We start from the raw sequence: 27,126 nt of genomic DNA, 5'->3' as shown, positions 1-27,126 counted from the left end.
AAACAAAGCTATTATCATTGTTCAAAATGCAGTTTCCAAGACAGTAAAGATTATTTTTTTGTTTGTTGGTTTGTTTGAATGTCCTCAGCCAGAGGATTGTGTGACCTTGGATCAGGGTTTTCCTGATCTCCTTGTGAGCTATTTGTCAGGAAATAGTTTTCTGTGTGGTTCTAAAAAGGCAAGGCTGAGTGAGGCTTTGTCTATCTGGAATTGGGGGTTGGTCCCAGGTCTGCGGAATGGCTCAGAGGCAGGAGCCACCCCAGGGAGCACAGGCAGGCACCCGGTCGCTCTCAGAAAATCCTGATACTGGGAAGCACCCAGGGGTTCTGTCACAGGTGGGAGCCAGAGCCTTTGGTCTCTGCAGCAAAGTGTACCTGCGAGGAACCGAAGTCCTTTGGGTCCAGACACTAAGAAAGAGATTTCTGCCTTCATGACTAAGTGGGCAGTTCAGTGGGCTTGGAGGGGGCCAACCCGACCCGAAGATGTCTTGTTCCTTCCAACCTGAAGAAAGTGGTTATTGCAGAAGGCACAGCCAGTAGCCCCCCAACATCCCGCTTGTATGCTGCTGGGGTGCATCTAGAGCTGAAGTGTCTTTTTAGGGAGCCTTGCCCACTGGCACTGGACATCCTTAATGTACATTCTACTCCTTGTCCTAGCTTCATGGGTGCGAACATTCTGGGAGAATCCAAACACCCTTACCTGAGCCGGGCTCGTCCTCCCCAGGCTCCCTCCCACCTCTGACCCCCATCTTCCACTCGCCCCCACCGCAGCCCCCCCTGCTTCCATCTCTTGCTGTTTTCTCCACCCCCATTCTTTTCCCTGGCCTGGGGCGGAATGTGGACCTTTCTGATCCTGCGCCAATCTGGCCATCTTTATGCCTCTTCTCGGCTTCTCCATTCCTGACCCACCAAACCTGCATTCCTAGAGCTCCATCCCCCATCTCCAACCAAACTCCAAAGTTAGCACCTTTCCATGAGAAACCCTGAGTCTTGTCCTTCCTTTGAAACTCTTTCTCGACTAACGCCCACCATCAGTACCCCTCCTCGCATACTCTGTTCCTTGCCTTTCCTTCTCGGAGGGATATGCTGGGGAAATGGCAGTGGTGCCCAACTCGGCCTTTCTTCAAACCCTGGGTCACTGCCCGTTCGTGGATTGCAACCCACATTAAAAAAAAAGACAAAGAAATAAAACAGAAAATACCAGAGGGCACCACCCATAGTGAGAATAAGTATTGTTTTGTGACACGTTCATAGTTTCAGTGTGTGTTTGCTTCACTTCTCAAACATGAAAGATATTTCTTACCGTGGGTTGCAGCCTAAACAAGTTTAAAAGTCCCTGATCTACCGGAGAACCAACCCCAATGCTAAAGACATATTATGGAAAGTGAAGAGAGTGAGAAGCCGTTAAAGAAATTTGCATCATGGAGGCTCAAAGGGCCCTGAGATTCCTCCCTGTGAGGGCTGCTGGGGCAGGGGAGCCCACCCCCCCCCCCCCCCCCATAGGTGGCCTAAAAACTGCTACAATGGTACTTAGCACTCTGATTCAAATTTGTATATAAATGAAAGCCTGGGGGCACTGGGGCAGCTCTGTGGGTTAACATCTGCCTTCAGATCTGGTTATAATCCCAGGGTCCTGGGATGGAGCCCCATATCCCCATCCTCAGATCAGCGGGGAGTTTGCTTCTTCCTCTCTCTGCCCCTCCCCCCTGCTCCTGTGCATGCTGTCTGTCTGTCTCTCTCTCAAATAAATAAATTTTTCAAAAAATCAAAGACTGGGGACCCCTGGGTGGCTCAGTGGGTTAAAGCCTCTGCCTTTGGCTCAGGTCATGATCCCAGGGTCCTGGGATGGAGCCCCACAGGGCTCCCAGCTCAGCAGGGAGCCTTCTTCCTCCTCTCTCTGCCTGCCTCTCTGCCTACTTGTGAACTCTGTCAAATAAATAAATAAAATCTTTAAAAAAAAAAAAAGTCAAAGACTGAAATCTTAATTCGTTGTAATCAAGATCAAGAGAAAACTTAAAAGGAAAATGGATCCACCAGAGAATTTTCCACACAACTTCAGCTGTTACTTCTCCAGCCCATAAAAACGAGCCCAGAGGATATGTCCATTGGGAGTGGGGTCCAGCCAAAGTTTGGAAATCTACCAGCTTCTTCAGTCAGATCAACAGATGCTTAAAGTACAACAGGACACGAGTCTTGTCCCCACGGACAGGTGGATGTCCCAGGCACCCTCAGCTTTGGGCAGGCATGACCCAGCCTGGAGTTACTGGCAGTAAAAGGTGAGCACATTTTCCTGGTTCCCTCGGATCAGGATAACCGGAGGTCTGAGATCCTGGGACAGCGTCTCCAACCAGGCCATGTACAGTGAGCTCGGGCACTTCCCCTTCCTCCCTATGGGCAAGGTACTGCAAGGCAGGAAGAAGCAGCAGATAAAAACTTACCAGTACCCTTCCCCACACAGCCCAGCCCAAGATTCACTTTCTAATCAGGAACTCTGTTTACCAACTCCTTCAGCACTCCTTCCTAGCCACCCTAAGCATAACCTCCCACATTCCTTAAAAGCATGACTCCAAATGTATCTTCAGCCACAAAGCTGGTATAAACAAAGCCACAGCCTGTAAGACTCACATGATCTGGTCTCCACCAACATCCACGACCTCACCTCCTTCTACCCTCAGCCTCGCTCACAACACTACAACCATAATGGCTTTCTTCCCATCCCTGAAACCAATGGCAAGCTTGCTTCTGCCCCAGGGCCTTTGCATGTGATGTTCTCCCCACCCAGAAAGCAGAGCCTCTCCCCTTCCACCTGGTTGGCTCTTTCAGATCACCCATACCGTGGCTCACATGTATCTCCTTCTCTGATCACCCCCTTCCAGAGCAGGTTTGCTGCCCCTTTTTATCACAGCACCCTGTTTCATTGTCCTCACAGCCCTTCCCACTCTCCAAACCCTCTTTTCATTGGTCTGTTTGTTGTCTGTCTCCTCCACTAGATTGTACGTTGCAGCCAGGTCTGTCTCGCTCACTATTCTTTCCCTGCACCTAGAACACAGTCTGATACAGTGGGTGATCTCGCTACCTCAGGCTGCTTGAACCATACTGGCCTGTGGCCACGACGAGGTGATCCGTTCACAGGTTTCAGCTGCAGGTCCCTGTCCTGCCTTCTGCCATGTTCATGAGGCCCTGAGAGCACCCTTGCCGTGCAATGCTGTGCAGATAATGAGATGCCCGGGGGCTGCTGTTCAGTTCTTCCAAGAGGTGACTTTCTCACTATCTTGCAATTCCAAAAATGCTGCAGGATGACCATAGCTGACCTCCTCTTGACTCCAGGAGAAGGCAGTATCTCCCAGGCCCAGTGGGCGGGACATAAAGCTGGGGCTGCCCTTTGCAGTCTGTTTCCCTACAGGACATCCCTGGCTCCTATTACCTCTGAACTTGAGCACAACCCTGGGGAGGGGGCAGGGCTTGTGGCGCTGGCCTTCTTCCCTGCCAAGGGGAAAGGGCAGAAAGGAAGGCGCAGAGCGACTCTGGACTGCGGAGTCCTGGTTCTGGCCACAGGTGGGAGCAGCGCTGCCCCTCCTCGGCCATGTGGCTCTGGCAGGTGGCTCCCAGGCATGAGCCTCTGTTTTCTCTTCCCTGAGGTGAGGACACACACACCTCCCTCAGAGACTGTTGACTCTAAAGGGGACAGAGGTGACAAAGGGCGCCACACAGTGCCTAGCACCTGGCAAGCACCTCCTCAAGGAAGCAGCCATTGTCACACTCATTGTGATTTAGCCAGGGGAAGTGACGAGCTGGTGAGCGGCAGAGCTGGGGCTCCAGCCAAGGTCCTGGGATTTTCCAACCCCAGATGCCTCTGCTCACAGCGACCCACACTGAGCAGGCCAACAGGGGGCCCTGGACACGTATCCCTTGCTTCAGATTTCATCCTCGAAGCCTCCCTGGGGACCACCTCTACCCTCCTTTAGAAAGCAAGGTCCCCGGGGTGTCTGGGTGGCACAGTCGGTTGGGTCTTTGACCCTTGGTTTCAGCTCAGGTCGTGATCTCAGGGTCGTGCACCACGTCAGGCTCCGTGCTCAGCATGGAGTCTGCTTCTCCCTCTCCCCCATCCTTCTCCCCCATTCTCTCTCTCTAAGATAAATAAATCAAAATATTTTTTAAAAAGAGAAGCAAGGTTGCTGGGACAGGGAAAGGCTGTAGGAACGGGGGTATTTCATGAAGCTGGCGTCACCTTAGAACACGTTCGTGTCCGGTGACTCTCAAGAAGAAAGGGAAGTGGAAAGATCAAAACGAAACTTTCCTGATTTCACAGTGGTGCTGAAGTTTCGGTTACATCGTCAGCAAAGCCTGTGGGGAACTCCTAGGTCATTCTCAAGAACTGAATTCAGAAATTTCAAAGGCCGCGAGGGGGCTGGTGGCTGCATTCTCTGGGGGGCAGAGGACACCCGTCTGTCACTACTGCTGTGGCCTCTCAAGCTTCAGCGTCATGCCCCCTTCCCCAGCAGACAGTGTCCACCTGTCCAAGGGACAGGCTCCCTTTGCACTCGTCCCTGGACCAGCGAGAGACAGTGGACTCCTGTTCCCAGGCTGTGAGACCCTGGCAGCTACGAATCTTCAGAATTAAGCAGCCCCAGGACAGAAGGACTTCTTGTTCAGATTTGCATCTCTTGGCCACAAAGAAAGGCAGACTCGGCCCAAAACCTGGATCTAAGGCTTCATAACCCAATCCCCGCTTCCTGGCTGCGGGGTCCCGGGCAGGCTGCCTGACTCCTCTGAGACTCAGTTTCCCTGTCTCCAAAGTCTGTGTGTTGCTGGGCAGATGGGGGTAAAACAGAACCACTGAGCAGAGTTTTGAACATTACTAAGGCCCCATGCCTCGAGTGAGGCTCAATCAGTAAAACGCTTTGGAGGAGGGCTTCTTTATAGGAAAAGGGAAGGGTCTAGTCCCAAAAGGGAGAGCAGAAATAGGTTGCTTGTCATCTAGGCAAAGGCTGTGGGGCCGGTTTATCAGCCGTGAGGGTGAAGCTGGACTCAAACACAGGCCATTAATCAGATAAATTGCTGTAGGGTAGACAGCGAACAACTAAGTTCTGCCTCAAACCTGCTCTAGAAAATGGTCTGAGGACGCTCTTCGGGACACTGGAAAGTGTAATTTTGTCTTTCCTCCTGAGTGGGGAGGGGAGGATTTTTCCTCCCTCGGAAATTCTGGGGAATGCAGTCTTCTCCACCCCACCCCAGACCCTGATCTGGAAGGAACTGAGGAATGTGCCAAATCCTGGGGCCGATGAAAGTGACTCTCAGACTGAATTTTAAGAAACACTGGTGGGGATGTCTCTGGGTTGGAGGTTGGCAATGCCAAGGCTCAGCGGCTGTGCCCTCCCAGTGAAGGTGGGAAGGCCCGTGTCGGGCTCCCTGCTCAGTGGGGAGTCTGCTTCTCCCTCTGCTCACTCTTTCTCTCAAATAAATAAATAACAATAATTAATTAATTAATTAAAAAAATTAAGTGACTGGACTCATGATTATTTGTGTCCGCTACTCCCCCAAAGGCTGCTGGGGTGGGGGACCTATCTTTCCCTCTGGGGTCCAGGGGATAGGGGAGTGGGGTGGAGAAAGTGCCCGCAGGGGCTCACTTCCCTGGGTGAAATTTCTCATCTCATGGCTTGAGAGACCGACTTATCGTAGTGGCAAATAAACTTCAAATCATAGCATGTTGGCATGAAGGGCAACCTTGGAAATAATTGGGTTAAACCCTTCTCTATAATCAGGGAGATGGAGACACAGAGAAGTAGGGTTACTTGCCCAAGGCCACACAGTGAGCAGAGATAGCGCAAATCTGCTTCTTTGACCGGGGCTAGCCCTCACCCTCACAAGGAGGCGGCTTGGCACCACACCCAAGGAAAGGTCTGGGACGCTGTCCTGGGATGAAGCCATTGTCTTGCACTGGGACTGGGTCCACAACCTAGGCAGACCTTGCCCTAGGAACACTCACTGCTGGGTGTTGGCCAGAGGGTCCCAGAGAAACGCAGCCCTTTCTCTTACCACAGTTCCCGCATGAAGGAAACACAAAGCACTTTCTTTGTACCCAAAAATGTTCTCCCTAAGAGCCCCAGGGAGCCCTGTTGAGGCAGAGCCAGCCTCATGGGCGAGCAAGCTGTGCAGTCACACACACACCCCCACCCCCAACACATACTTAGAAGGGTCCCATGCTGGCTTCCATTCTCTGCTGCTGCCATCTTGTCATTCTCAACAATTTTCAAACAAGGGGCCCCACATTTTCATTTTGTACTGGAGCCTCAAAAGGGTAAGCTTGATCCTGGTCTCAGGGTAGGAGAAAACTGGTTCTGCAGGCTTCTGGGCCATCCTGAGGAATTCCCAGGTGGCCTGCCCTCAGGAAATGCAAGCCAGGCCAGTTAGGGGCCTTGCCAAACACCCTGTTCCCTCGGAGTTAGGCTTCTCTGGGGGAGGGGGTCAGAGGGCCTGGCTGACCATATTCTTCCTCCCGGCCTCTGTGAGAACAGAGCCACTCTGAGACCCTCTGTGCCACTGCCACCTGTCCCTTCAACTCCACGCCCTCAACTTCCACCCCTACCCAGCAGAAGTGGCTCAGAGCTGGCCACAGGCCGCAGCAGCCTGACAGGCACGGAGCCCGGCACGGCGACCCTGTGCCCCTGCTGCCGCCCAGGCTTGGCACCCACAGCAGCCGGGGGTGGCCCATGTCCAAGGAGGGCTGGGTGATTCCCAAACAACCAGGAATTGATTTTCTTCCTGAATGAGCGGGGTCCTCTTTGCCAAGCTGTGTTTGGCAGGGAAAGGTGGAGAACAGGGAAAATGGTGGTGAGGGGGGGTCGGCCAGGCCTGGGGCGTGTGAGGTCCTAGACTTCTGCCAGCTGGCACTCAGGTGAGGGGTGCCGAGCAGGCCCAGTCCTGTGCCAAGAAGCCACCTGAGCTGTGTTTCCTGGGGCTTTGGGCCCTTCTGGCTCACAGGGTCGGGCTCGGGTCCTCAGCCGGCATGTACCTCCTGAGCCCCTTCCCAGAGCGGACGTCCTGGGCCTCAGGGACAGGCTTCCTCTCCCAGCAGCAGCTACTTACATGACCACCAGAGCGGCATCCCGGGAGGAATCCTGCAGAATCTCATTCAGCCTCACCTGCCGAAGGGACTAGAGCAAGGAGAAGCCAGGGGGTCACTGTCCACATCCTCAGGAGTGGTCCCCGACAAGCCCAGGGATGTCTTCTTTAAGATTTCAGACCAGATGCACGAATTCTTCCCCCTTAATTATTACCTTCCTCCAAGACGGAGGGAAACCCTCAGAGTAGCAGAAAGCCAAGTTCACCTCCTTGGGAACTTGGCTTTCCTTTGCTGGGCCTTATTTCCATGACTGGGGCTGGTCCCGGGGAGGGGGGCGGTTAGGTGGAAGAGAGAGCACCTTCCGTGGTGTGGGGTGAGCTGCTCACAGCAGAGAGAACCCAAGCAAGGCACGTGGCCTCCCTGAGCATTGCTGTCTTCTCTGTAAAATGGGTATGATAATCGCCTCCCCAGGGGAACGCAGGCAACGTGGAGGGTGATAACCCACGCAAAAACACGTGGACGTCAAGGGCCGGGCACACGAAAGGTGCTTGATAAGGGAGACTCCGAGCACAGGTGGAATGTGTCCCTTCTTCCTCTACCACAGTCCAGACCAGAGCCTTCTTCGAACACTACACGGCATCCAGAGTTTTCCAAGGAGCTGTGAGCCCTCAGGGTCTCTGGGCTGACAGATCAGAATTCCCGAAAGCTTGTGTGAGGCTGGGTTGTGGGGGAGCCTCCTTCCCACCCCAAGGCCTGTCTCCAGTTTGTTCAGAAATGATCGGCACTCAAGAGTCTGACCGTGGAAGGACACCCCATTTGAGAAAATGGAGAATGTCGGGAAAGTGAGTTCACAGAGATCACAGACTCCAGACCCTACACTAGTGACATGTGGGGGGGAATAATTCTTTATCGTGGGAACTGTCCTGGGGGTGGTAGGATGTTTAATATCATCCCAGGCTTCTACTCACTAAGTGATAGTAGTGATCCCACCCTCCAGTGGTAAATGGACACTTTGCCAAATGTCCTCTGAGGGCAAAGAGGGGGTGGGGAGCCAGTGACCCCGAGCACAGGGAGCAGAGCTGTGACCTCCTTCCGCAGCTCCCTTAAATGCTCACCCCATCTTAAAGTGGCCACAGCAACCACAGCCCCCCTTTAGGCCTTAAAGAATCTGGAAGATTCTGTCTGGATGGGGTGGCCATGATTTTAGGCTACATGTAGGATGGGCTCTGCAGGCTAGGGGGAACCTTCAGGCAGCTTTGTTGGCCCACAAGGAAAGTTTTACCTTGACCTTCGCCACCTGTCTCATGAATCCCTTCCACCAGGGACAAGAGAGGAGAGGGAGAGCCCCCGCCTTTCCATCGCCACAGCGGGGTGTGACTCAGGCCACGAATGGCTCCGAGTTCCACAACCGGTTTACCCAGTAGCTGTGGCTTGAGGATACCTCAGAGGCCAGGGAGTGGTGGACAGGGATGGAAAGGAGAGGGTGATGAGGAAGCTCAGGACAGATGGGGGCACGTGGCCCTGACCCGGAGGAGCACCTCCATCCCCACCCCACCCCACCCCACCCTACCCCACCCCAGCCAGGCCCTTCTCTCTCAGGTACCTTGACTCTGTTCTTGTTAATCTCCTCATCTGAGATCTTCCAGGGACAATCCTGCCTCATCTCTGTGACAGTGGCCTCGTCCTTGAAGCCGTCATTCAGGCGGAAGGGTGCAATCATGTCCTCAAACCGCTTGGTGCTGGGGACAGAGATAGTGGGTGAGACCCAGTGAGACAGCCTGGTTTCCAGGGGAACTAAGTCCCCCAGGGAGACGGAGATGGGAGCCACAGGGACACACTTTTCAGGCTAAAGCCCTTCTGCCGCTGTGGTTTGCATCAATGCAGCTTCCGGGCAGCAATCAACACTGACCATCAACATTGACCAATCAGCTGGCATTCCACCAAATGTCGTCCACGACGCCTGGCCTGGGATCCACCTCCACCCACCCAACCGTTCCGCAGGTTGCCCCTGAATACTAACCATCCTGTGCCAGGCTCTGCACTGCACATCATGGAACAAAAAACTCTACAATGTCCTCTATCTACCAAGCTTTCCATCTGCTGGACAATAAACAAGCAAATCTACATCATGAGCTTAATGAAGACACAAGCTGGGTTCCAAGACAGGAAATATTTGGGGGGAAGGAAGGCCTCCCTGAAGCTGAAAGATGCCTGTCCTTCTGAAGCCAGCTCTTTACAGGCCAGTGGGTGCTGGAGTACACAGAGCTGAAGGTGCAAAGGCCCTGAGGCAGAAGTATGTTTGGTTTCTTTGAGGAGCAGCAAAGAAGCCAGTATGGCCAGAGCAAGGTGAGGGCAGAGGAAAGTGGGGGTGACGTGAGGACACACAAGTGTGACAGCCTAGACCATGTAGGCCTTTGCTATTGGCCCCAAGTGAGATGGGAACCTGTTGGACGCTGTTCTGTGTGACTTGACTTACAGGATTAAAAATAGAAATTCAGACTGCTCGGCCTTCAGATGAAGCCCCCTGCAGACATAGGGATGGAGGAGCTCACACTGGAGACAGAGTTAATAGACAAAGGTCCAGGGGCACCTGGGTGCCTCAGTGGGTTAAAGCCTCTGCCTTCGGCTCAGGTCATGATCTCAGGGTCCTGGGATCGAGCCCTGCATCAGGCTCTTTGCTCAGCAGGAAGCGTGCTTCCCTTCCTCTCTCTCTGCCTGCCTCTCTGCCTACTTGTGATCTCTATCAAATAAATAAATAAAAAATCTTAAAAAAAAAAAAAAAAGAAGAGACAAAGGTCCAGGGCCAAATCCCAATGATGCTGGCAAGCATCAGTCAGGGAATGGAGGACTAGCCAGCACCTGGAAATGAAAGAAGGGTTGCTCAGGTAGGAGGAATCCGTGGAGGGGGGACACCTCCAAACCCAAAGGAAGAACTGTCCCAAGAGGGACCATTATGGGGGATGCAGCGGAGAGGCAGAGCAAGACGAGCCCAGAAAGGGGCTCTGTGGGTGAGGCGGAGGCCAGTGATGACCTCCAGGGGGATCTCCGTGAGGAAGTGGCTGCAAAGACAGTTGATCTCCTTGGAGAAGCGTGGCTGTGCGAAGGAGAAAAGAGAGGGCCAGGAGGTGGAGGCAGAGAAGGGCCCAGGCTGGGTTTTAAAGATTAGGGCTGCTGGGCGGGGTCTTCGGGCTGCTCTTAAGCTCCTCCCACAGGGAAGGTATCCCCCACTCCCTCTCTTTGCAGCCTGACTCAAGGCTTTGCTCCTCTGTCCACACAGACAGCCCAGCTGCATTCTCTCCTGTATTCTGGTGCATCTCTGCCTCACTCCTCCTGTGTCTGGTTCTGGACTTCCTCCGGCCTGCCCTGGGGCGGGTATCATCCCCGGCTAGAGCTCTGATGGACTCATCTCCACCCCAGCACATGGGAGGAACCAATGTATCCAACCCCACAGACTAGTCCCTTCCCTCCCCAGGTAATGGGGAATATAAGGGAGAGGTAAGAGGTCAGGACAGACCTGACTTTACTGAGGGGCTGGAGGGCTGGAAAATCTCATGTACAGGAATTTACAGAAGCAAGCCCAATTATAAATGTCTTGGTTTCAGACTAGGGAATTGAGTCATGGAGCCAGTGAATCGTCATCCCTTAGGACACTGCCGTTGAGCCTAGCTACAAGTTCACACAGGGATTTGAGTAAAGTCCATGAGCTTGCTGCTGCATCTGGGAAGGAGGAGAGTTGTGGCCCAGACCCTTCAATGTTTTCCCCACTCCCAGCACCAGTGTGTTCATAGAAATAACATCCAGGGCTGTGGCTGCCACACTTCTGCCTCAGGGCCTTTGCACCTTCCGTTCTGTTTGCTCCAGTATCCCTCAGCTCCATGGAAGGCATGTGCCTCTGCCATGGCTCCTGGCCTCTAGCCACGTGTTTCTGGGCATGTGATTCTGCCAGCCCAGGACATAGCCAACTAGAGCAAAGGTAGCCAAGAAACAGGCTTTGTAGCAACCTCCACCTTGGCCTCATGGGAAGGGATGAGCTGGACCAGTTACGGCTCCTTTTTGAGGAACTTCAGTTAGGCAAGGCTTAGAGAAGGAAGCAAGTCCATAATGCAGCCAAGACCTCCAAAAGGTCAAGGTCTAGAGGGCAAAGGCCATCGATCTACCATTTACTGAACACTGACTTGGGGCTGGACCCTGTGTGAAGCACTTTACACAGACTGTCTTTAAGACAGCGGTTCTCCCAGTGAAGCGCCCGGACCAGCACCCAAGAGCTTGTTAGGAATGCAGCTTCTCAGGCACTACCCTGGACCTACTGACTCAGAATCTTGGAGCGGGGGCGGGAAAAGGGGGACTCAGCAAGCTGTGTTTTCATAAGTCCTCATGAGATTCTGATGTGCGCCTAAGTTTGAGAACCACTGCTTTATGACAACGCTTCAGGGTGCTGGAGAAAATTTAAGAAATTTACGAGTAGCAAGCAGTGTGAAGTGTGAAGCGAGAGACCCGCTCCCACCCTGCCCATCCCCCCCCCCACCCCCGGTCCGGGGGTGGGTGGGGGTGGAGTCCCTTGAGGATGAAACACCTGCTTTCCCTCACTCAAGGGGCAGAACAGCTGAGACTTGCACCAGCTTTAAAACACTTGCTCCGGGCTCCTGGGTGGCTCAGTTGGTTAAGCAACTGCCTTCAGCTCAGGTTGCAATCCTGGAGTCCCGGGATCGAGTCCCACATTGGGCTCCCTGCTCAGCAGAGAGTCTGCTTCTCCCGCTGACCTTTCTCCACTAATGTTCTCTCTCTCATTCCCCCTCTCTCTCTCAATCTCTCTCTCAAATAAATAAATAAAATCTTTTTAAAAATAAATAAATGAAATTAAACACTTGCTCCAAGAAAAGCACAAACGTGAACATTCACCGTCCTCCAGCCCAGGGCTATTTCTGGCAAAGACCTGAGCTCTGATACGCAAAGGAAGAAACCCCAATGGGAAAGTAAAAGGCTGCAAACTCCCCATCCTCTTTGCCTGCCCTGAGCCCTGTCTGCCCAGGGCTCACCAGACAGGGGTGTGTGGGGGCATACAGCTGGCTCTCCTGCCTGGGAAGGAAGTCAACACAGAATACTCACTGCTCAGCACGCGGCTTCTGGTTGATGTCTGGAAGGATGTGAACCTCGTGGAATCCCAGTCGGAACTTGCTCAACAGGGAAATGAGCCTGGGAGACAGAGATTTTAAAACACATATGCGTCTATTCAGTGAGTTCGTAATGTCTATCGAGGACCCAGCAGTGAAAAACCGCAGATCAAATCCTGGCCCCAGGGAGCGGACGTTCTCACCTGGGCAGGGGCGGACAAGAGACAAAGGTTGATTAAGCAGGTCAGAGGATGACAAACGATAAAGAAAAGGGATTGAGCAGTATTTCCCCAAGCACCTGGTGGCCACCTCTGCACTAGCACAGCCTACATTCTAATGTCTGTACATCTGCCGGGGACCTTGGTCCAATACAGAGTCTGATTCATCTGGTCTGGGGTAGGGCCTGGGATTCTGCATTCTGACAAGCTCCCACGTGATGGGGAAACCGATCCACGGAGAACACTTCGAGGACCAAGGGTGCAAGGGATAAGAAGGAAATTGCAGGGTGGTCTGTTCAATCCGAGATGATACCCATGAACGAAGTATAGAACCAGGAGGAGCGAGCCTGTGCATGTGGCACTGACTCTGCATGTAACAGGGGTGGAGATGCCATTTGTGGGTCTGTGGTTGGTGGCAGTCAGGGAAGGCTTCACGGAGGAGGTAGCAATCTAGCTGGACGGTGCATGGTGCACAAGATCATTATAGGCCAAAGGGGGCGTGGTAGGAATGTCCACAGTGCAATCAGCCAAGGAGCCTTTGGAAGAATACACCTGCCTTGGCTCTAGCCTATCCAGTGCATCAGAATCTGGAGCGGGATGTGGCTTTGGGGATACCCCAGAACAAGTTGGCAGTGTTTGAGTGCATGGGGGTGGGGAGTCCAAATAAATAAGTGAGGGCATGGGGGTGTAGAAGGTGGGGCAGGAGCATCGAGCGGCTGGCTGGGTGGGGGGCAGGGACGGGGGATAAACCTTAAGGTCCAGCCGTCAAGCCACTGCTGGACCCCGAACTTGGGAGGGAGATTAGGAAAGCAGAGCTGTGAGCAGATGTGCTGGTGTGCAGTGTGGGGGTGGCAGGCTTGGGCAGGGACCCAGCCGGAGGCAGCACCAGCCTGGCCTCGGGGTCACAAGGAGACCAGAGGGCTTGGCCTGGCTGGACAGTTGGGAGGCAGAGGACATCCCACACCCTTCATGTGCAGAACACCCGTGATCCCCCGGTGCCACAGCCTTGAGCTCCACTAGCTCAGGCTTGCATTCGGGGCTACAACAGAGAGCTGAGCCTATGAAGAAGCCTTCTGGACTTCTTTATCTCCTGGAGACCACAGAGGTTCTCAGCAGGGGTGAGGATCAGGAGAGGAGATTGCTAGATGCCCTTAACTTACACAGGGAGTGACCGAGAAGGGGTCATGGGGATGCGGTCCTGGTGGCACATGCCCAGAGGTCTTGACCCAGGGACATCAGGGCTCAGACAGTGGCAGAACACACCAGAGACCGGCAGAGTTTTTTTTCCCCTTTGGCTAATGCATGCCGTGACCTTGAGCAAGCTACCCATTGTTCCTACCCAGCTGCCCCCTCCCTCCAGCATCTCCCAACCCACAACCTTCCACCTCACTTGACCTTGTTCTAAATAAGGCTGAGCTACCTACCTTTCCATTTACTTTTTCTGCTTAAATCTACTCACATTCTTACTTACCTGCACCTGGAAATTTCATATGGCAATTTTCAAAAGAAAACCAGCATCTCTTGCCAGAAAGAGGTGATCAAGAAAACCCAAGTAAATAACCCAACATGACCAAATTCTGGCTGGTTGAGCTCAATTCTGCTGTTGCCCGGCCCGGCCCCCAGCCAGGCCCGTCCTCTCTGGCTGAGACAGATGAGCCTGTGTTCCCCAGCAGAAAGCCCTTCTTCTGCAGAAGGAGCCACACCGTTGGGAGAGAATAAAAGTCACTTCTCTCTAAGAAATCCAGTGGCATTTGTTGTCCCAGCTTCTGGCCACTAAATACCTCCTGTCTCACCAGCCACAGCATCCCAAGCTTGGGGTGGGGACATTGTCCTGAAGGAGCCTCAGTGCCCCCCCCTCATTTCTCAGCAGGAAGGGCCTTCTCCCTCCTTCATTTCACACAGATTTCTCCTTGAGCAGATTGTGGTTTTACAATGTAACAATCCTTCCCGTCATGGAGCTAGGGCGTCTGCATCTTATTAAAGGAGAGGACTGGGACAGCAAAATAACGTCCAAAATGGACAGAAACCTGTGCCTGCCCAGAGCTCCCTCAGCTCTGCTGCGACCTGGAGAGGGCTGGGTCCCCCTGGAGGGGGCAGTGGCACAGGTCGGGGAGAGCAAGAGGGGTTACTCTTGGGCAGAGCTGGGACGGTGCTGGTCCTGTGCGGCCCCTCCCCCCAGCGCTCCCCACTTACGCCTTCCTCTCTTGGTCCATCCTGTTGATCTGGCCCCCCACAAACACACGGATCCTGCACTTGCTCCATCTCTTCTTGCGGCCGAGAAGATAGGGGATGAGGAGGGTGAGGCCTGGCATCAAGGGGGAACTGCTCTCAGGATAGATAGAGCACCCTCTGGGTTCCGCCCCGCTCTGCCGCTGGCACCCCTTTTCCTCTCTGTGGACCTCAGTTTACCCATCTGTGTAAGGAGGGCGCTAGACTAAACCAAGCTCATGAGGGTCTCTGGGCCAGGGTTCATGTGGCCTGTGTGATGTCTTGAAATCCATGAGCTGGCGTTTAATAACTGGGGGATTTTCATGTGAAAATCTGGATTGCTGGCACATTGTTTTAAAGGTTAAAAATTTCACCAGTGGCTGGAAACCCTCACCCCTGCTTGTCATCTCTCCACAGGAGGCCAAGGACCAGCTGTCCCTTATCATTGCATAACCCGCACCAACTGACCCATTACTTCACGGCTCTATGCCTTAGTTTCCTTCTTTGTAAACAGGTCTCATCACAGTTCCTGCCTAGGGATCACACTTAGTGTCAACCGTGTAGCAAGTGTTTGGTCTACAGAAGCTACCCTTCGTCGGACATGTGCTCCTGGACCCAAAGCGTTTTCTGTCTGGGCAGGGCTCTATCGGGGCAGAGCAATAACGCCAAGAGGCATGTGTTTTAAGAAAAATGGGAGAGGGCATATTTCTAGGAAGTGAAGCACATTCCTACAGCATCCCCCCCATTTCTGGCAGGGGCCTGTGACCCCTGAGGTCCTTCTCATCTGAACCCCTAAGGTTCCATCCCATGCTGACCTCAGCTCCTCTGACAAAGTCCCAGTTTACACCAAGAAGAGGGGCCCAGCCAGGCTTCCTCCAGCCCAAGGGTCACTAGTTCCCCTTGCTGGGATCTGGGGTCCCTCCAGGGACCTTGTCCGGAGCAGCCAGGAAGTATAGGCCATGGAGGGAAGGCGGTCCCCAGGAGAGCTGCCAACCAGGCGGACACTGACCTCCGTCATCGAATAGCCAGTAGATGTCAATGCTCTTCTTTCCCTGCTCAGACTGGAAGATGGTGCTGGCCTGCTCCTCCCGCCCCAGGGCCTCTGGGTCCACTGCAGGAGTGTGGGGGGGGGGGGTCACCTGAGAGCAGTTCACCTTCACACACCTGACTGTGTCTGAACATGGAGCCAGCTGCTGCGTGAGGTGGGCTCGCTGTCGTCCCCCCCCCCCCCCCCCCGGCACACAGTGGCAGGAAGCACCCTGCTGAGGGCATGCATGGTGGGGACCGGCCCAGTCCCCAGCTCTTAGACAGTGGGACCCTGAAAACCCTTTCTCAGCCAGCTGGACCAGGAGCAGGGGTCCCGGGCATGCTGTCCTGGGATGCACCCCTCCCTTATTGGCCTGCCTCCCAGACCATCAGTGGCAGAGGACGGAGGGAGAAGCCCGCTCCTCTCCTCCCTGCCTGTCACCTCTGAGCGAGGCCAGGGGACCTCTTGGAGGGGTTTCACATAGGCTGCTGAGCCAGCTGGGTGGGTTCCCACAATGCCCGGACACTGAATTCCTGAGGAGGGCTGCAAGGTGGAATATTGCCCAAGCCCACCTGCTCCGGTCCCTGGTTACCCAACCCAAGGGTCCTGCCCACAACCAGGCTCCCTCACGGCCCACCACTGGCTGCCCCACCACGGGAGAGCATCCTGAGCCTCTGGGTGGCGTGTGGACTGACACGTGCCTGAGACAGACGGCCTGGCCCCGCTGGTGCTGGCTTCTTTGCTGTCCTCCGCAGGGTCAAACACGGGGTCAAACACCGGGTTAACTGCAAGAGAGGGGGCAGCTTCGTTCCCGGGCTCTCCTCAACCAGGGGGCACTTCTGGCTTCCTCCTCTCCCAGGCTAACCCTTCCATGAGAAAGAAAGTCCTGACCCCTCACCTTCCCCTGATCTGGCCTCTGCCTCCCCCTTGCTTCTCCCGCGACCCCCGCTTCCTTCTGGCCTCCACACCTCTCAGTCCCCCTACCCCTGGAACCGCCCCCTTTTGTTTCCCATTTTATGATTTCTTTCAGTCCCCCACATGTGACCAATGCAGAGTCTGCAGACCCCTGTGTGACTAGAAGTAAACAGCCCTCCTCGGTGCTCCGGGAGGGTCTTGGGGACCAAAACACCTGGGTTCTGTGGTCTTTCTCTGTATTTTCATGTTCTGCTGTCTTTTTTTTTTTTTACGATTTTATTTATTTATTTCACAGACAGAAGGCTCCCCACTGGGTTCTAGGGGTGCCTGAGTGGCTCAGTCAGTTAAACAGACTTTGGATCAGGTCATGATCCCAGGGTCCTGGAATTGAGCCCCACATCGGGATCCCTGCTCAGCGGGGTATCTCCCTCTCCCTCTGCCCCTCTCCCTGCTCAGGGTCTCTCTTGCTTGCTCTCTCAAATAAATAAAATCTTTTCTTACAAAATTGGGTTCTAGAACTTTCTAGAATCCTATTCTGGTTTTTGTGAGGGGCATCAAGCAGGTAGGGCATGTACTCACTGTGTGCCTGCATCACCTCTGAGACGTTGAGCCCCTCACGCATCCTCATGACACACACTCCATAGTTGAAGTCAAAAGCATCACTGGAAAGAGAAGAGGTGGGTTCAGGCTCCCCTTGGTCCCAGTCACCAGCCCCTAGCCCCCAGCCCCCAGGAGACCAGATGTCTACAGTTGGCCCTGCCTCCTGTCATATCACTTCTTCCTCTCAGGGCCTCAGTCTCCCCACCTGTGTAACATGCTAGCAGAACCGGAGAGCCCCCAACCAGGGCCCGTCTAGCTCTATGGTCTGTGGCACCAGGAGGTGCTGCGGATCTTATACTCAGCAGGAAACCAAGTCAGGCCAGTCTGCAAGGTGGGCCTGTCCTCCTGATATATTTGGATAGTCTACACAAGCCTGCTAGCAGAGGTGGGCATGGGAATACTTAACCTTATCTTATAGGAGCACAACTCGAGTTTCAGGGAGTAACTAGCCCATGAGATACGCTAAGAAAGTGGGCAGCTGGCTTTAGATTCGAATTGCTGAGACAGAACCCCGAGTGTGTACGTAGGTGTACGTAGGAATGGCCTTGCTCAGGAGGCAGCAACAGCTTGTCAGAGGGAACGTCTAGAAGATTCCCACCCCAGAAGTTTATTCACTGCCCAGCTGACAGAGGGCCCCAGAGCCCACCAGTAGGGCTTGATCTGATGGGTCAGGCATTGCCCTCTGGGAGTCCTTTGGTTACGTGTCTTTGGGGCAGACACTTCTCAGGCCCTAGCATTTTGGGGTTTTGGAGCATTGGAGTTGGGGGGATGCTGGAGAACAGACTCTACCATCTGTTGTCACTGTCAGAGGCAGCTGAGACGCCCGACTGTGGCTGGGTGGCTGGGTCAGGTGGCTGGGTCACAGCGGACCTGGAAGCAGGTCCCAGGTCCCCAAAGCTCAGCTTCCTTTCCTTTCCATTCTTTCCTTTTTTTTCCTCTCCTCTCCTCTTTCCTTCTTTCTTTTCATTAATTTTTAAAAGATTTCTATTTTTATTATTTATTTAGATTCAGAGAGAAAGCATGCATGAACAAGGCAGGGGGAGCAGAGGGGGAGAGAGGGAAAGAGAGAGAGAGAATCTCAAGCAGACTCCCCACGGAGCAGGGAGCCTAATGTGGGGCTCGATTCCATGACCCCGAGATCAAGACCTGACCCGAAATCAAGAGCCAAATGCTCAATGACCGAGCCACCCAGGCCCCCCAGCTTTTGTTCTTTAAACACTACTACACACGGCCTCGCTATACCACATCAACACAGAAAAGCAACTCAGGCAGACATTTTCTGGAGGTTGCCCAGGAGGAGCCAAAGGAGAAAAGGTTTGGAGTTTAGCCCAGAGTCCCCAGGGACTTTCTCCTCATGGTCCCGTTCCCCATACCACTGCCTCCTGGGAGGTCTGGTTTCACCTCTTGCTTGGTGTCACCACCTCACAGCCCAAGGGCCGGCTCTTGGCAGGTCTTCCATAGTCCAAGTTTCTCACCTAAAAACCCATCTTTTTGGCTCTTCTAAGAAACCAGAAGCTTTGGCAACACTGGGCCCACATTTCTGCCTGGGCACAACTGGCTGGCGCCCAATAGTTGCTACTCACGGCAGTTTGCCACAGTCCCCACTGCTCCCTACTATGTCTCATCCATTCTCCTTCTTTGTGTGTTCCCTGCCCAGCTTGGTGCCCAGGGCCTAGAGGTCAGAGTGGTGAGCCCTCAGTGGGTCTGTTTCCTCCTCAGCTTTGAACCAGCTTCTTATAACTTCCAATGCATCCCCCCTGCTTCCCAAGGCCCAGAAACACCAAAGGACCTAATCAGCTGACCCCAGGCCCTGCCTCCCTCATGCCCTCACTCACTGCAGAATGCCGATGTAGTCTTCCACCGTGGCCGGGTGAGCCGACTGCCAGTTCTTCTTGAACCCAACCACCAGAATGTTGGGCTTCATTCTCCCGAGACCTGCGGCCTGCAAAGAGTATCGTGGGGAGGTGAGGGGCCGGGCCTCGTGCCCCACAGCGGCTCTGTTCTGTGACTACGGTGGGGCCCTCTCAGCCCCAACTGCCCTCCTCACCATGTGGCGAGGGCTCAGGAATCACATCCCGCCAGTCAGGGTCCTGCCTGCCTGGACACACCAAGGAGAGAGGTGAAGCTACAATGACCACACTGTCCCTTTAGCTCTGGATTATCCCAGTTCTGCTTTTCTAGAAAATTATTTCTCATCCCAAGGGACTTGAATTTGGATGCCAGCCTTAGAGTATCCCCAAGTCATCTCACCTCTACATCTTTTATACTTCTTCTTTTAATGCTTAAAAATATTAAAAACTTTTTTGAAGTGAAATTCATATAACACAAAATTAACCGTTTTAAAGGATATAGTAGAATTCAGTTTAGTCACAATGTTGTACAATCATCACTTCTATCTACTCTCAGAATATTTTCATACACCCCCTCAAAGAAGACCCTGTATGTTTTTCTCTTTTAAATGAGAAATATTTAGAATTATTAGAAATGACTCTGATATGCTGGCTCAGGATTAACAACTGTGATTTTATCTATGCATCTCATTCTACAACTGAGAAAACTGAGCAGGGAAATGAATTGCCCGGTGGAATGTTCTAGAACTTGATCTGAGTGGTGGCTTCATACCACTAGGTATATATGCATATGTAAATATTTATCAAACTATACACTTAATATTTTTCACTTTGTTGACTGTAAATTATATTTTTAAAAAAAGAAAAAAGGAAAACAAGAATTGCTCAAGACCACACAGGCCCCACAGGCTTCCAGCTCAGTTTCCCGTAGGCCCTTGGGTACTGTGAGAAAGTGCCCTGAGTCAGCATATCTGGGGAGACAAGAAAGGCAGGCACTCCCTTTGCAGCAAAGGGAGCTTCAACTAGCCCCTTGGGACGTCCTGCCTTCCAGGTTGTCACACCAAGCACTGAGTCCTGGGGGAAGTCCCGAACTCATGGCACCTGCATGAGAATCTGAACACCACTCCGGAGGTCCTCGGCGATGACATCTGAGTAGAAGGCCTTGATCCTCCTCTTGTTCAGCCACTTGGTGTGCCCATTGGCAATGAGCCGGAGCTCAGGCATCCTCTGTTTGCGGGGTCCCTGTGGGTGGTGGGGGCAGGGGACATCGGGAGCTGCCTTCTCCCTCTGTTCTTAATGAGATGCAGCCTCTCTCCTCCCTGGAGGCTGCCCCAGGGGCTCAGCCGCACCCAGAGGTACCCACTTTCCCCTATGGAGTTAGGGGAAGGAAAGAGGAGGAGGAAGGAGGAGGATGGTGGGGGAAGGAAGATGGAGGGAGCAGGCAAGAGGCAGGGCAGTGGGGAGAAGGGAGTGACGGGGACAGGGGAGAGGAGAGAACCAGGCCCACAGCAGGGTCTGGTGGGCTCTGCTTGCTCCATAGTTCCTCCACCCCCCAATCCTCCTCACAGTCACAGCCTCCCCCACCCCCTGTCTAAGTGTGGACTTCAAGCCCAGGGGCTCCTCTAAGTGGGCCCCTCCCCACCTATAGGGGACACTCACGATGAGCACGTGGCCACAGACCATCAGGCTGAGGTTCCGGGTGAAGGTGCCCACAAAGTCGACCAGGGCCGGGCGGAAGTTGGGGGGTCCCGTGAGCACTAGGCACTGGGGACTGAGAAGCGGAAGGGAAAAGGGCATGAGCCACCTGCACAGAGCCCACGGGGATCTGGGCGCAAATCACAGGTGGCGGGGAGAATAAAGGCTGGGGGTGGGGGGGGCACATCACTTACAAGATCCCTGTGCCACGTGGGTGCGTGGGGGACTCAGCCTCTGGATGAAGAGGCAGCCCAGGCTCATGGTCCAGGGCCACTGCCAGACTCAGTTGGAGCCAAACAAAATTGGTCACTCACCAGCTGTGTGACCTCGGGCCAGTTACTTAACCTCTCTGTGCGTCTGTGTTCTCATCAGCCACTGGGGTTAATAATGTCATAGGCCCCAGAGGGCTGTGGTAAGGTGGCGTAAGGCACTTTGAGCAGCAATACAACACAAATACATATGGCTGACTGCGGGCGTTACCACCTGGTGGGAAGGAGTCCCGGACACACAACTCTCCTTGCTTAGGAGAGTTTCGTCACGGTCAGCCTCACAGATGACTGTGATGGGGACTACAGCACCAGATCATCCTTGGGTAGCCCTTTGCATCTCAAAGAACATACTCTGCTGTGAAAACTCAGGTACAGAGAGGTCACTAGACGTGCTTGGTCCCCACCAAGCAATGGCATCCCAGGCCCCTCGCCGGGGGCAGTGCTCCTCTCTGAGCCTGGGTGGTCCCCACCCCGGGTCTGCCTGGGGCAGGTGATAGGTGGCCTGGACATGGCTGCGCTCACCGGTAGTTCTTGATGTGGTCCTCCACCTCGTTGAGGCCCACCGAGTAGCTCAGGGCCAGGTTGTAGGAGCCGGCCTGCACCGAGGAACCCCAGTTCACCTCTGAGCGGGGAAGGGGGGTGGGAGGGTGGGCATAAGATTAGAAATCCCCAAGAGAGGAGCGCCTGGGTGGCTCAGCTGATTAAGCAACTGCCTTCAGCTCAGGTCATGCTCCTGGAGTCCCAGGATCAAGTCCCACCTCGGGCTCTCTGCTCAGTGGGGAGTCTGCTTCTCCCACTGACCCTCTCCCCTCTCATACTCTCTCTCTCTCAAATAAATAAATAAAATCTTTTTTAAAAAATCAAACTCAAAATTTTATAGAAATCCCCGGGAGAAACCAGCTGTACTGAGGGAGGGAATGTTGACCTTCTTTAGGAATCAGGCACCGTGGGAGCTGGGCTGTCTTGTCTGGTGGGTGGACAGCCTGCAGATCTCTTCCTAATGTTTGCACATAACATATGGCTACATATATTTATAAGTTACACTACAAAGCATTTAACTCTGGGGACGCCTGGGTGGCTCAGTCGCTTAAGCGTCTGCCTTTGCTCAGGTCATGAACCCAGGGTCCTGGGATGGAGCCCTGCATGGGGCTCCCTGCTCAGTGGGAGGTCTGCTTCTCCCTCTGCCTGCCATTCCCCCTGCTTGTGCTCTCTCTCTGACAAATAAAATTAAAAAAAAAAAATACAAAGTTCAAACTGTGCAAAATATTCAGCTCCCTTGACAAACAGACAATAACCTGGAAGGCTACGTTCAGATTTAGAATTCTAAGCTTTCCTGGGGTTCTCCCTCCTGTCCCCAGATCACTGTCACCTGGGAATGCTTGCTTGTGTACATATAGACACCACGTTGTGTCCACCTGCCCTTCGGTGAGCCAGCTCCTGGCCACCCCCAGGCCTGGATGTGCCCCCAGCCACTTCAAGAGGATGGCCCTGGGCAGACAATTCCAGGGTCCTGGGTGCCACGGTTGGGGGGGATGGTCCAGAAGTAAAGGTGTGGGCTCTGAGCAGGCGCGTTCCCACAGTCTCCTCGCCCCATGGGAAAGGACGAGGCTGGAGGCTCAGAACAGGGCCCTTGAGAGCACAGAGCCTGATGCAAGCCTTCTAGCTGAGCTGAAGGGCAGGATGGCTGGCTGGGTGCCCTCAGCGGGGAGAAGGGGCACCAGAAGCCCTGGGCAACATGAGACTGCACACCTGGCTTCTTGTAGATCACGTAGAGCAGGAGGAAGAGGACGACGCCAATGGCAATGAGAGCGGCCCACCAGGTGAGAAGGAACATGATGACCACGGAGATGACCGCCCCAAAGAGCGCCGCCCACTTGCTGTAGTATCGGAACGAGGGTCGCCACCCTGGTCAGAGGACGCAGGTTGGTGGGCACGCTCGGGAGCTTCCTCCTGGGCCAGCACCACCCTGGCCCTGCCACCTGTGCCTAGAGCCAGAGTCCCAGCCTGTGCCCACCCAGACCCCCCCCCCGCCCCCCACCTCTGGGTCTCCAGAGGCTGGACTGGAGGCTCTGGGGGAGGACCACACGCCCGCCCTGGCTGTCATTTGGCCAAATGAACAGGCTACACCAAGGAGGAGGCATCCAAATATGGCCATGTCAGCACGGAGCCATGGGGGAAAGAGAGCAGGGAAGGGCGTGATCCTGCCTGGCTCCACGCCAGTGGGCCATACCAGGGCCGCTGCCAGGGACAGCTGCCCCGTGGCACAACTGTGGGGCACCACGGTCCCCGGGCTGAGGAAAAGGTGGCCTGGCAGCCAGCCCTTTGACAATTTGGGGATAATCAGAAAAAGCCTTTCTCGGGATACTTTACTGCCACTTGCCAGAAATTTTTCAGAATAAACATACAAGTCAATGACGTATCTGAGCGACACCCCTGGAGTTGTGCAAAGGGCAACCTGCAAAACCTGGGACTTTGGACAATTCTCTTCCTTTTCTGGGGAGTCAGATTCTTGACTCCTGTAAATTTGGTGGAGGAGGGCACTAAAGAAATCTCTGCATCCTGTAAACAGTGTATGAATCCGTGTTCGGCGTACAGCGCACGGTCTTGAGAGATGAGAGCTGCTATTATTATTATGATTTGAGTGGTCCCTTGAACTGGTTTCGATTTGAGAGATGACCTTGATGTGCCCGCCCCTCCCGGACCCCTGCCCCCGCCCCATATGCCTCCTCCCACAGAGGGGTGAGGGAGCTGCTCACCAGGCGAGTTGGTGATGGACGCATGGAAACAGCTGAAGTTGATGAGGGCGTACGAGCACAGGAAGAAATTGGAGATGATGGGGGCAATGGTGTTGAGCTCAGCTGCAGCGACCAGGCGGGGGAGAGAGGACAGTCGGTTGGGCAACCTGCCAGGGAGTCGCCTGGTGCCCTCCCTCGCAGTTGGGGCATTCCAGACGGGCCCCAGAGGCTCAGTGCGTCTCAACCTTCCCATCTGTGAAATGGGCCCATCATTTTGTGAAACAAAGGGCTGATGCTTTGTTTACTGTAAAAGGCCATCTCTTAACAAGATAGAGAAAAATGGGAGATACTATGAGAGAACCAAGGACAGTAGCTGTCATACTTTTCTTACAACCACAAATTACAGTAAGATATATATTTTACAATGTGACCCAAGACCCATGTCTTCTTTTATCTGAAACTCTGGGACCTTAGGACACACACAGTTCCACCCACAGTGAAAACCCACTCAAGAACCGGGTCCCTCCCTTCCCTGTCTCACTCGGCCGCCACTGCCCCGACACCCCCAGACAAACTTTGGCATGTTTCCTTGCTCCAGGGGCCTGCTTTCGGGGAAATCCCCAAACATGACAGACCCCTCTTCTGTCCCAGGACTTCTGAGCATGAGTCCCTTGAACTGTCACAAGAACCATGCCCCAGAGTGTCCGAGATGGTGGTTCTCAGTCTGAACTGTAGTCAGACCCACTCAGATCAGACTCGAAATCGGAATTGGGGAAGACAGTAGGATGAGCAGGAAGCAGGGGTGTATCTGGGGACAGCAGGCCTGATTAGAGTTTTCCATCCCCTGGGAGTGGCCCTGTTGCCTCTTCATCTGGTTCAGGATCCAGGAGCACCCTGTGTCCAGAAAGGCTCCCTTGAGTAGCAGAGAATCGACTGGAAAGGGAAGCCTCATGATTGCTGATGCTGGCGTGAACCACAAGGATTCAGCTATGGCAGGGCCACGGGACCACCAGCAGCCAGCCCCCACCTCACTCCTGCACAGGGAGCCACAGCACAGCCACTGCCCTGGCTTGGTGTGGCCACCTTTCTCCTAGCAAGTTCTGCCTTGTTGGCTAAGTAAACCAGGAAGCACTGGGGTGTGTGTGCATCTATGAATACAGTGCACGTGCGTGTGTGTGTGTGTGTGTGTGTGTACAAGTCTCTTTGTGCCCACCTGTGACACCCCTGCTATGCATTATTGCTCCCATTCTGCAGATGAAGAAACGGAGGCAAAGGTTACACAGCTGGCATATGGCAAAGCCAGGATAGAAAACCAATCTAACTAACTGGTTCCCTGGGATCTCTCCCTTGGGGCATCCTCTACCATGAAGTCCAAGGGGGTCTGGCAGCTCAAGGTCTGGGAAATGAGGTTGTGGAGTTCATCCAGTGACAGAGCTATTGATCCAGCTGTCTGTATCCGCTGTCTGTATCTGTATCCTGAGCTATCCTGTGCTCCGGAGTTGTCCTGGGGACTAACTCAGACCCGGGGACTGGGGGTGGGGGTGGGGATGGAGGGCAACTTGCCTGGACACAGGAATACAGAATCAGCAAGAGAAGGCAGGGTCCCTTCTGACAGAATGATGTGCCCCACTAGGCTGGCATGGCGTGGGAGCCACCTATCCGGAGGCGGGGGGAGGGGCGGGGCCCCATGACCAGCCTCACTCACTCAAGGCCTAGTCACCGAGTGTCCACTCCCTGCCAGGCCTGGCCGGGCACTGGGCGCCAAGGTGAGCAGCGCAGAGAGGAGCCCCCACAAGCTGCTGGGCGCAGCCTCTCACCGATGATGATGAAGGCCACAGCGATGGCGTAGGCCAGCAGGTAGCCGCGCACCGGCTCTTTGTTCTTGCCGTAGCCCTTCCCGAAGAAGCCGATCAGCGGGTACAGCTGGTCCTCACACAGGCACTGTGGGCACAGGAAGGCGTGCGCATCCCGGGCTGGACCCCCTTCTCCCCCCACTGCTGCCCACCTCCCTGCCCCCAGGCTCTGCTTACTCTCTCCACCTCAGCCCGGCGCTTCCCCTAATCTGGATCCTGGTTGCTGTCTCTTGGATGGGCCTCATCTCCTTGCCCACGCCCACCTCTCCAGAGAGGGAGCAAAAAGGCAAGGTGGGATGGGGTGGACGGCGTCAGCGCGCAACGGGGCGGGCAGAAGTGCCGACAGGGTGCCAGGCTGCACCAGGGAGACTCTGGGGTGGGCGATGCCCGTGTAGTTCAAAGCACACCATGGGAAGGGGCTGCTTCCTGTATCAGTTGGTCACGAGCCCCCTTTTGCCTTCACTCTAGACTGTCTTAGTCCTGTGACACCCTGAGACCTTTGCAGCAGTCGCTCAGGGACCCCCCGGCCTTGTGCCTCCCAGAACCTCCCGCCAGACCCATTCCGCAGCCTCACCTGGAAGACTTTGGCAGCAGAGACGAGGCAGGCCAGGGCAGAGGAGAGGGTGGCCCCAAAAATGCCAGCCGTGATCAAGGGCGCAAAGCCGGACACCATGCTCATGGTCTGCAGGGACACAGGGTCCAGGCCCCTCATGTCTGGAGCCCCTACGCAGGGCACCCCAGGCCTCACTGCAGGCAGGGGCTAGGTTCTGAGGCCTGAGTCCACACCCCTTTCCTGGGGATCCCAGGACCCACTGAGGCAGGGGCTGGGCCCAGAGGGGCCCCCACCTGAGCCTGAACCTCTTTCCTCCAAGCCTGGGGCCCAGCCCTCCAAACCACGTCTGTCCCAGCCTGTTCCGGCCTCGGTCTGGGGCAGACTGCCCGGCAGAGGCCACGTGTACCTGGTAGTAGTTGATGAGGCCATAGTGGCAGTTGTGCTGGTGGGCGCACTCGGTGAAGTTCCAGCCGTAGCCGCAGGCCAGCCCCTCGCAGGCGCCCGAGCCGGGGGTCACCGTGTCATTCAGGACCCCGGAGGCATCACGAACTACACAGGAGCCTGAAGAGGGAGCAGGGCCTGGGGAAGCCCCCCTTCTTCCCTTCCCTCCTCCCTCCGCCCCTCCCACCCCCAGACACTGGCTGCTGCTACAGAGGGGCCCGCTCCCCCTTCTGCATGTAATCGTAAATAATAATAACAACAGTAATGGCAGATACAAATAGCTAAATGCAGGAGCGAAGGACCATATACAACCCTGGAAAGAAAGCATCACCATTGCCTTTGTTGTCATTGTCCTTCTACAGAGGCCCAGCAACATGAAGTGACCTGTTAAGGTCCCCGTGTCCTCCTTAAAATAGAGGCCAGGGGCACCTGGGTGGCTCAGTGGGTTAAGCCTCTGCCTTCGGCTCAGGTCATGATCCCAGGGTGCTGGGATCGAGCCCCACATCGGGCTCTCTGCTCAGCAGGGAGCCTGCTTCCTCTTTCCTCTCTCTGCCTGCCTCTCTGCCTACTTGTGATCTCTGTCTGTCAT

General features: G+C 54.6%; 1 protein-coding gene across 4 annotated transcripts in view; it reads right to left on the bottom strand.

Annotated features, from left to right (window-relative positions):
- Window positions 1-1,973: 1,973 nt before the first annotated feature.
- SLC12A3 (solute carrier family 12 member 3) overlaps window positions 1,974-27,126 on the bottom strand; it is a 36,069-nt gene continuing 10,916 nt past the window's right edge. For 2 of the 4 annotated variants that reach the window (XM_059383439.1, XM_059383440.1), the window contains exons 10-26: window positions 26,503-26,675; window positions 26,118-26,225; window positions 25,508-25,631; window positions 23,712-23,813; window positions 22,705-22,860; window positions 21,478-21,577; window positions 20,651-20,762; window positions 20,093-20,233; window positions 18,977-19,083; window positions 17,121-17,203; window positions 16,328-16,411; window positions 15,609-15,710; window positions 14,585-14,696; window positions 12,169-12,255; window positions 8,666-8,801; window positions 7,086-7,153; window positions 1,974-2,401 (exon numbers count right to left, since the gene is read on the bottom strand). In XM_059383439.1, the coding sequence (XP_059239422.1) occupies window positions 2,260-2,401; window positions 7,086-7,153; window positions 8,666-8,801; window positions 12,169-12,255; window positions 14,585-14,696; window positions 15,609-15,710; window positions 16,328-16,411; window positions 17,121-17,203; window positions 18,977-19,083; window positions 20,093-20,233; window positions 20,651-20,762; window positions 21,478-21,577; window positions 22,705-22,860; window positions 23,712-23,813; window positions 25,508-25,631; window positions 26,118-26,225; window positions 26,503-26,675 (1,937 nt within the window). In that variant the 3' untranslated portion in view covers window positions 1,974-2,259. The remainder of the gene's footprint in view (window positions 2,402-7,085; window positions 7,154-8,665; window positions 8,802-12,168; window positions 12,256-14,584; window positions 14,697-15,608; window positions 15,711-16,327; window positions 16,412-17,120; window positions 17,204-18,976; window positions 19,084-20,092; window positions 20,234-20,650; window positions 20,763-21,477; window positions 21,578-22,704; window positions 22,861-23,711; window positions 23,814-25,507; window positions 25,632-26,117; window positions 26,226-26,502; window positions 26,676-27,126) is intronic. The other 2 variants (XM_059383441.1, XM_059383442.1) reach the window with 1 other exon arrangement.

This window comes from Mustela nigripes, chromosome 17 (genome assembly GCF_022355385.1).
Source record: "Mustela nigripes isolate SB6536 chromosome 17, MUSNIG.SB6536, whole genome shotgun sequence".
Classification (NCBI taxonomy): domain Eukaryota; kingdom Metazoa; phylum Chordata; class Mammalia; order Carnivora; family Mustelidae; genus Mustela; species Mustela nigripes.
The sequence above is the reverse complement of the archived record's forward strand: the minus strand, read 5'-3'. Positions and strand labels throughout refer to the sequence as shown.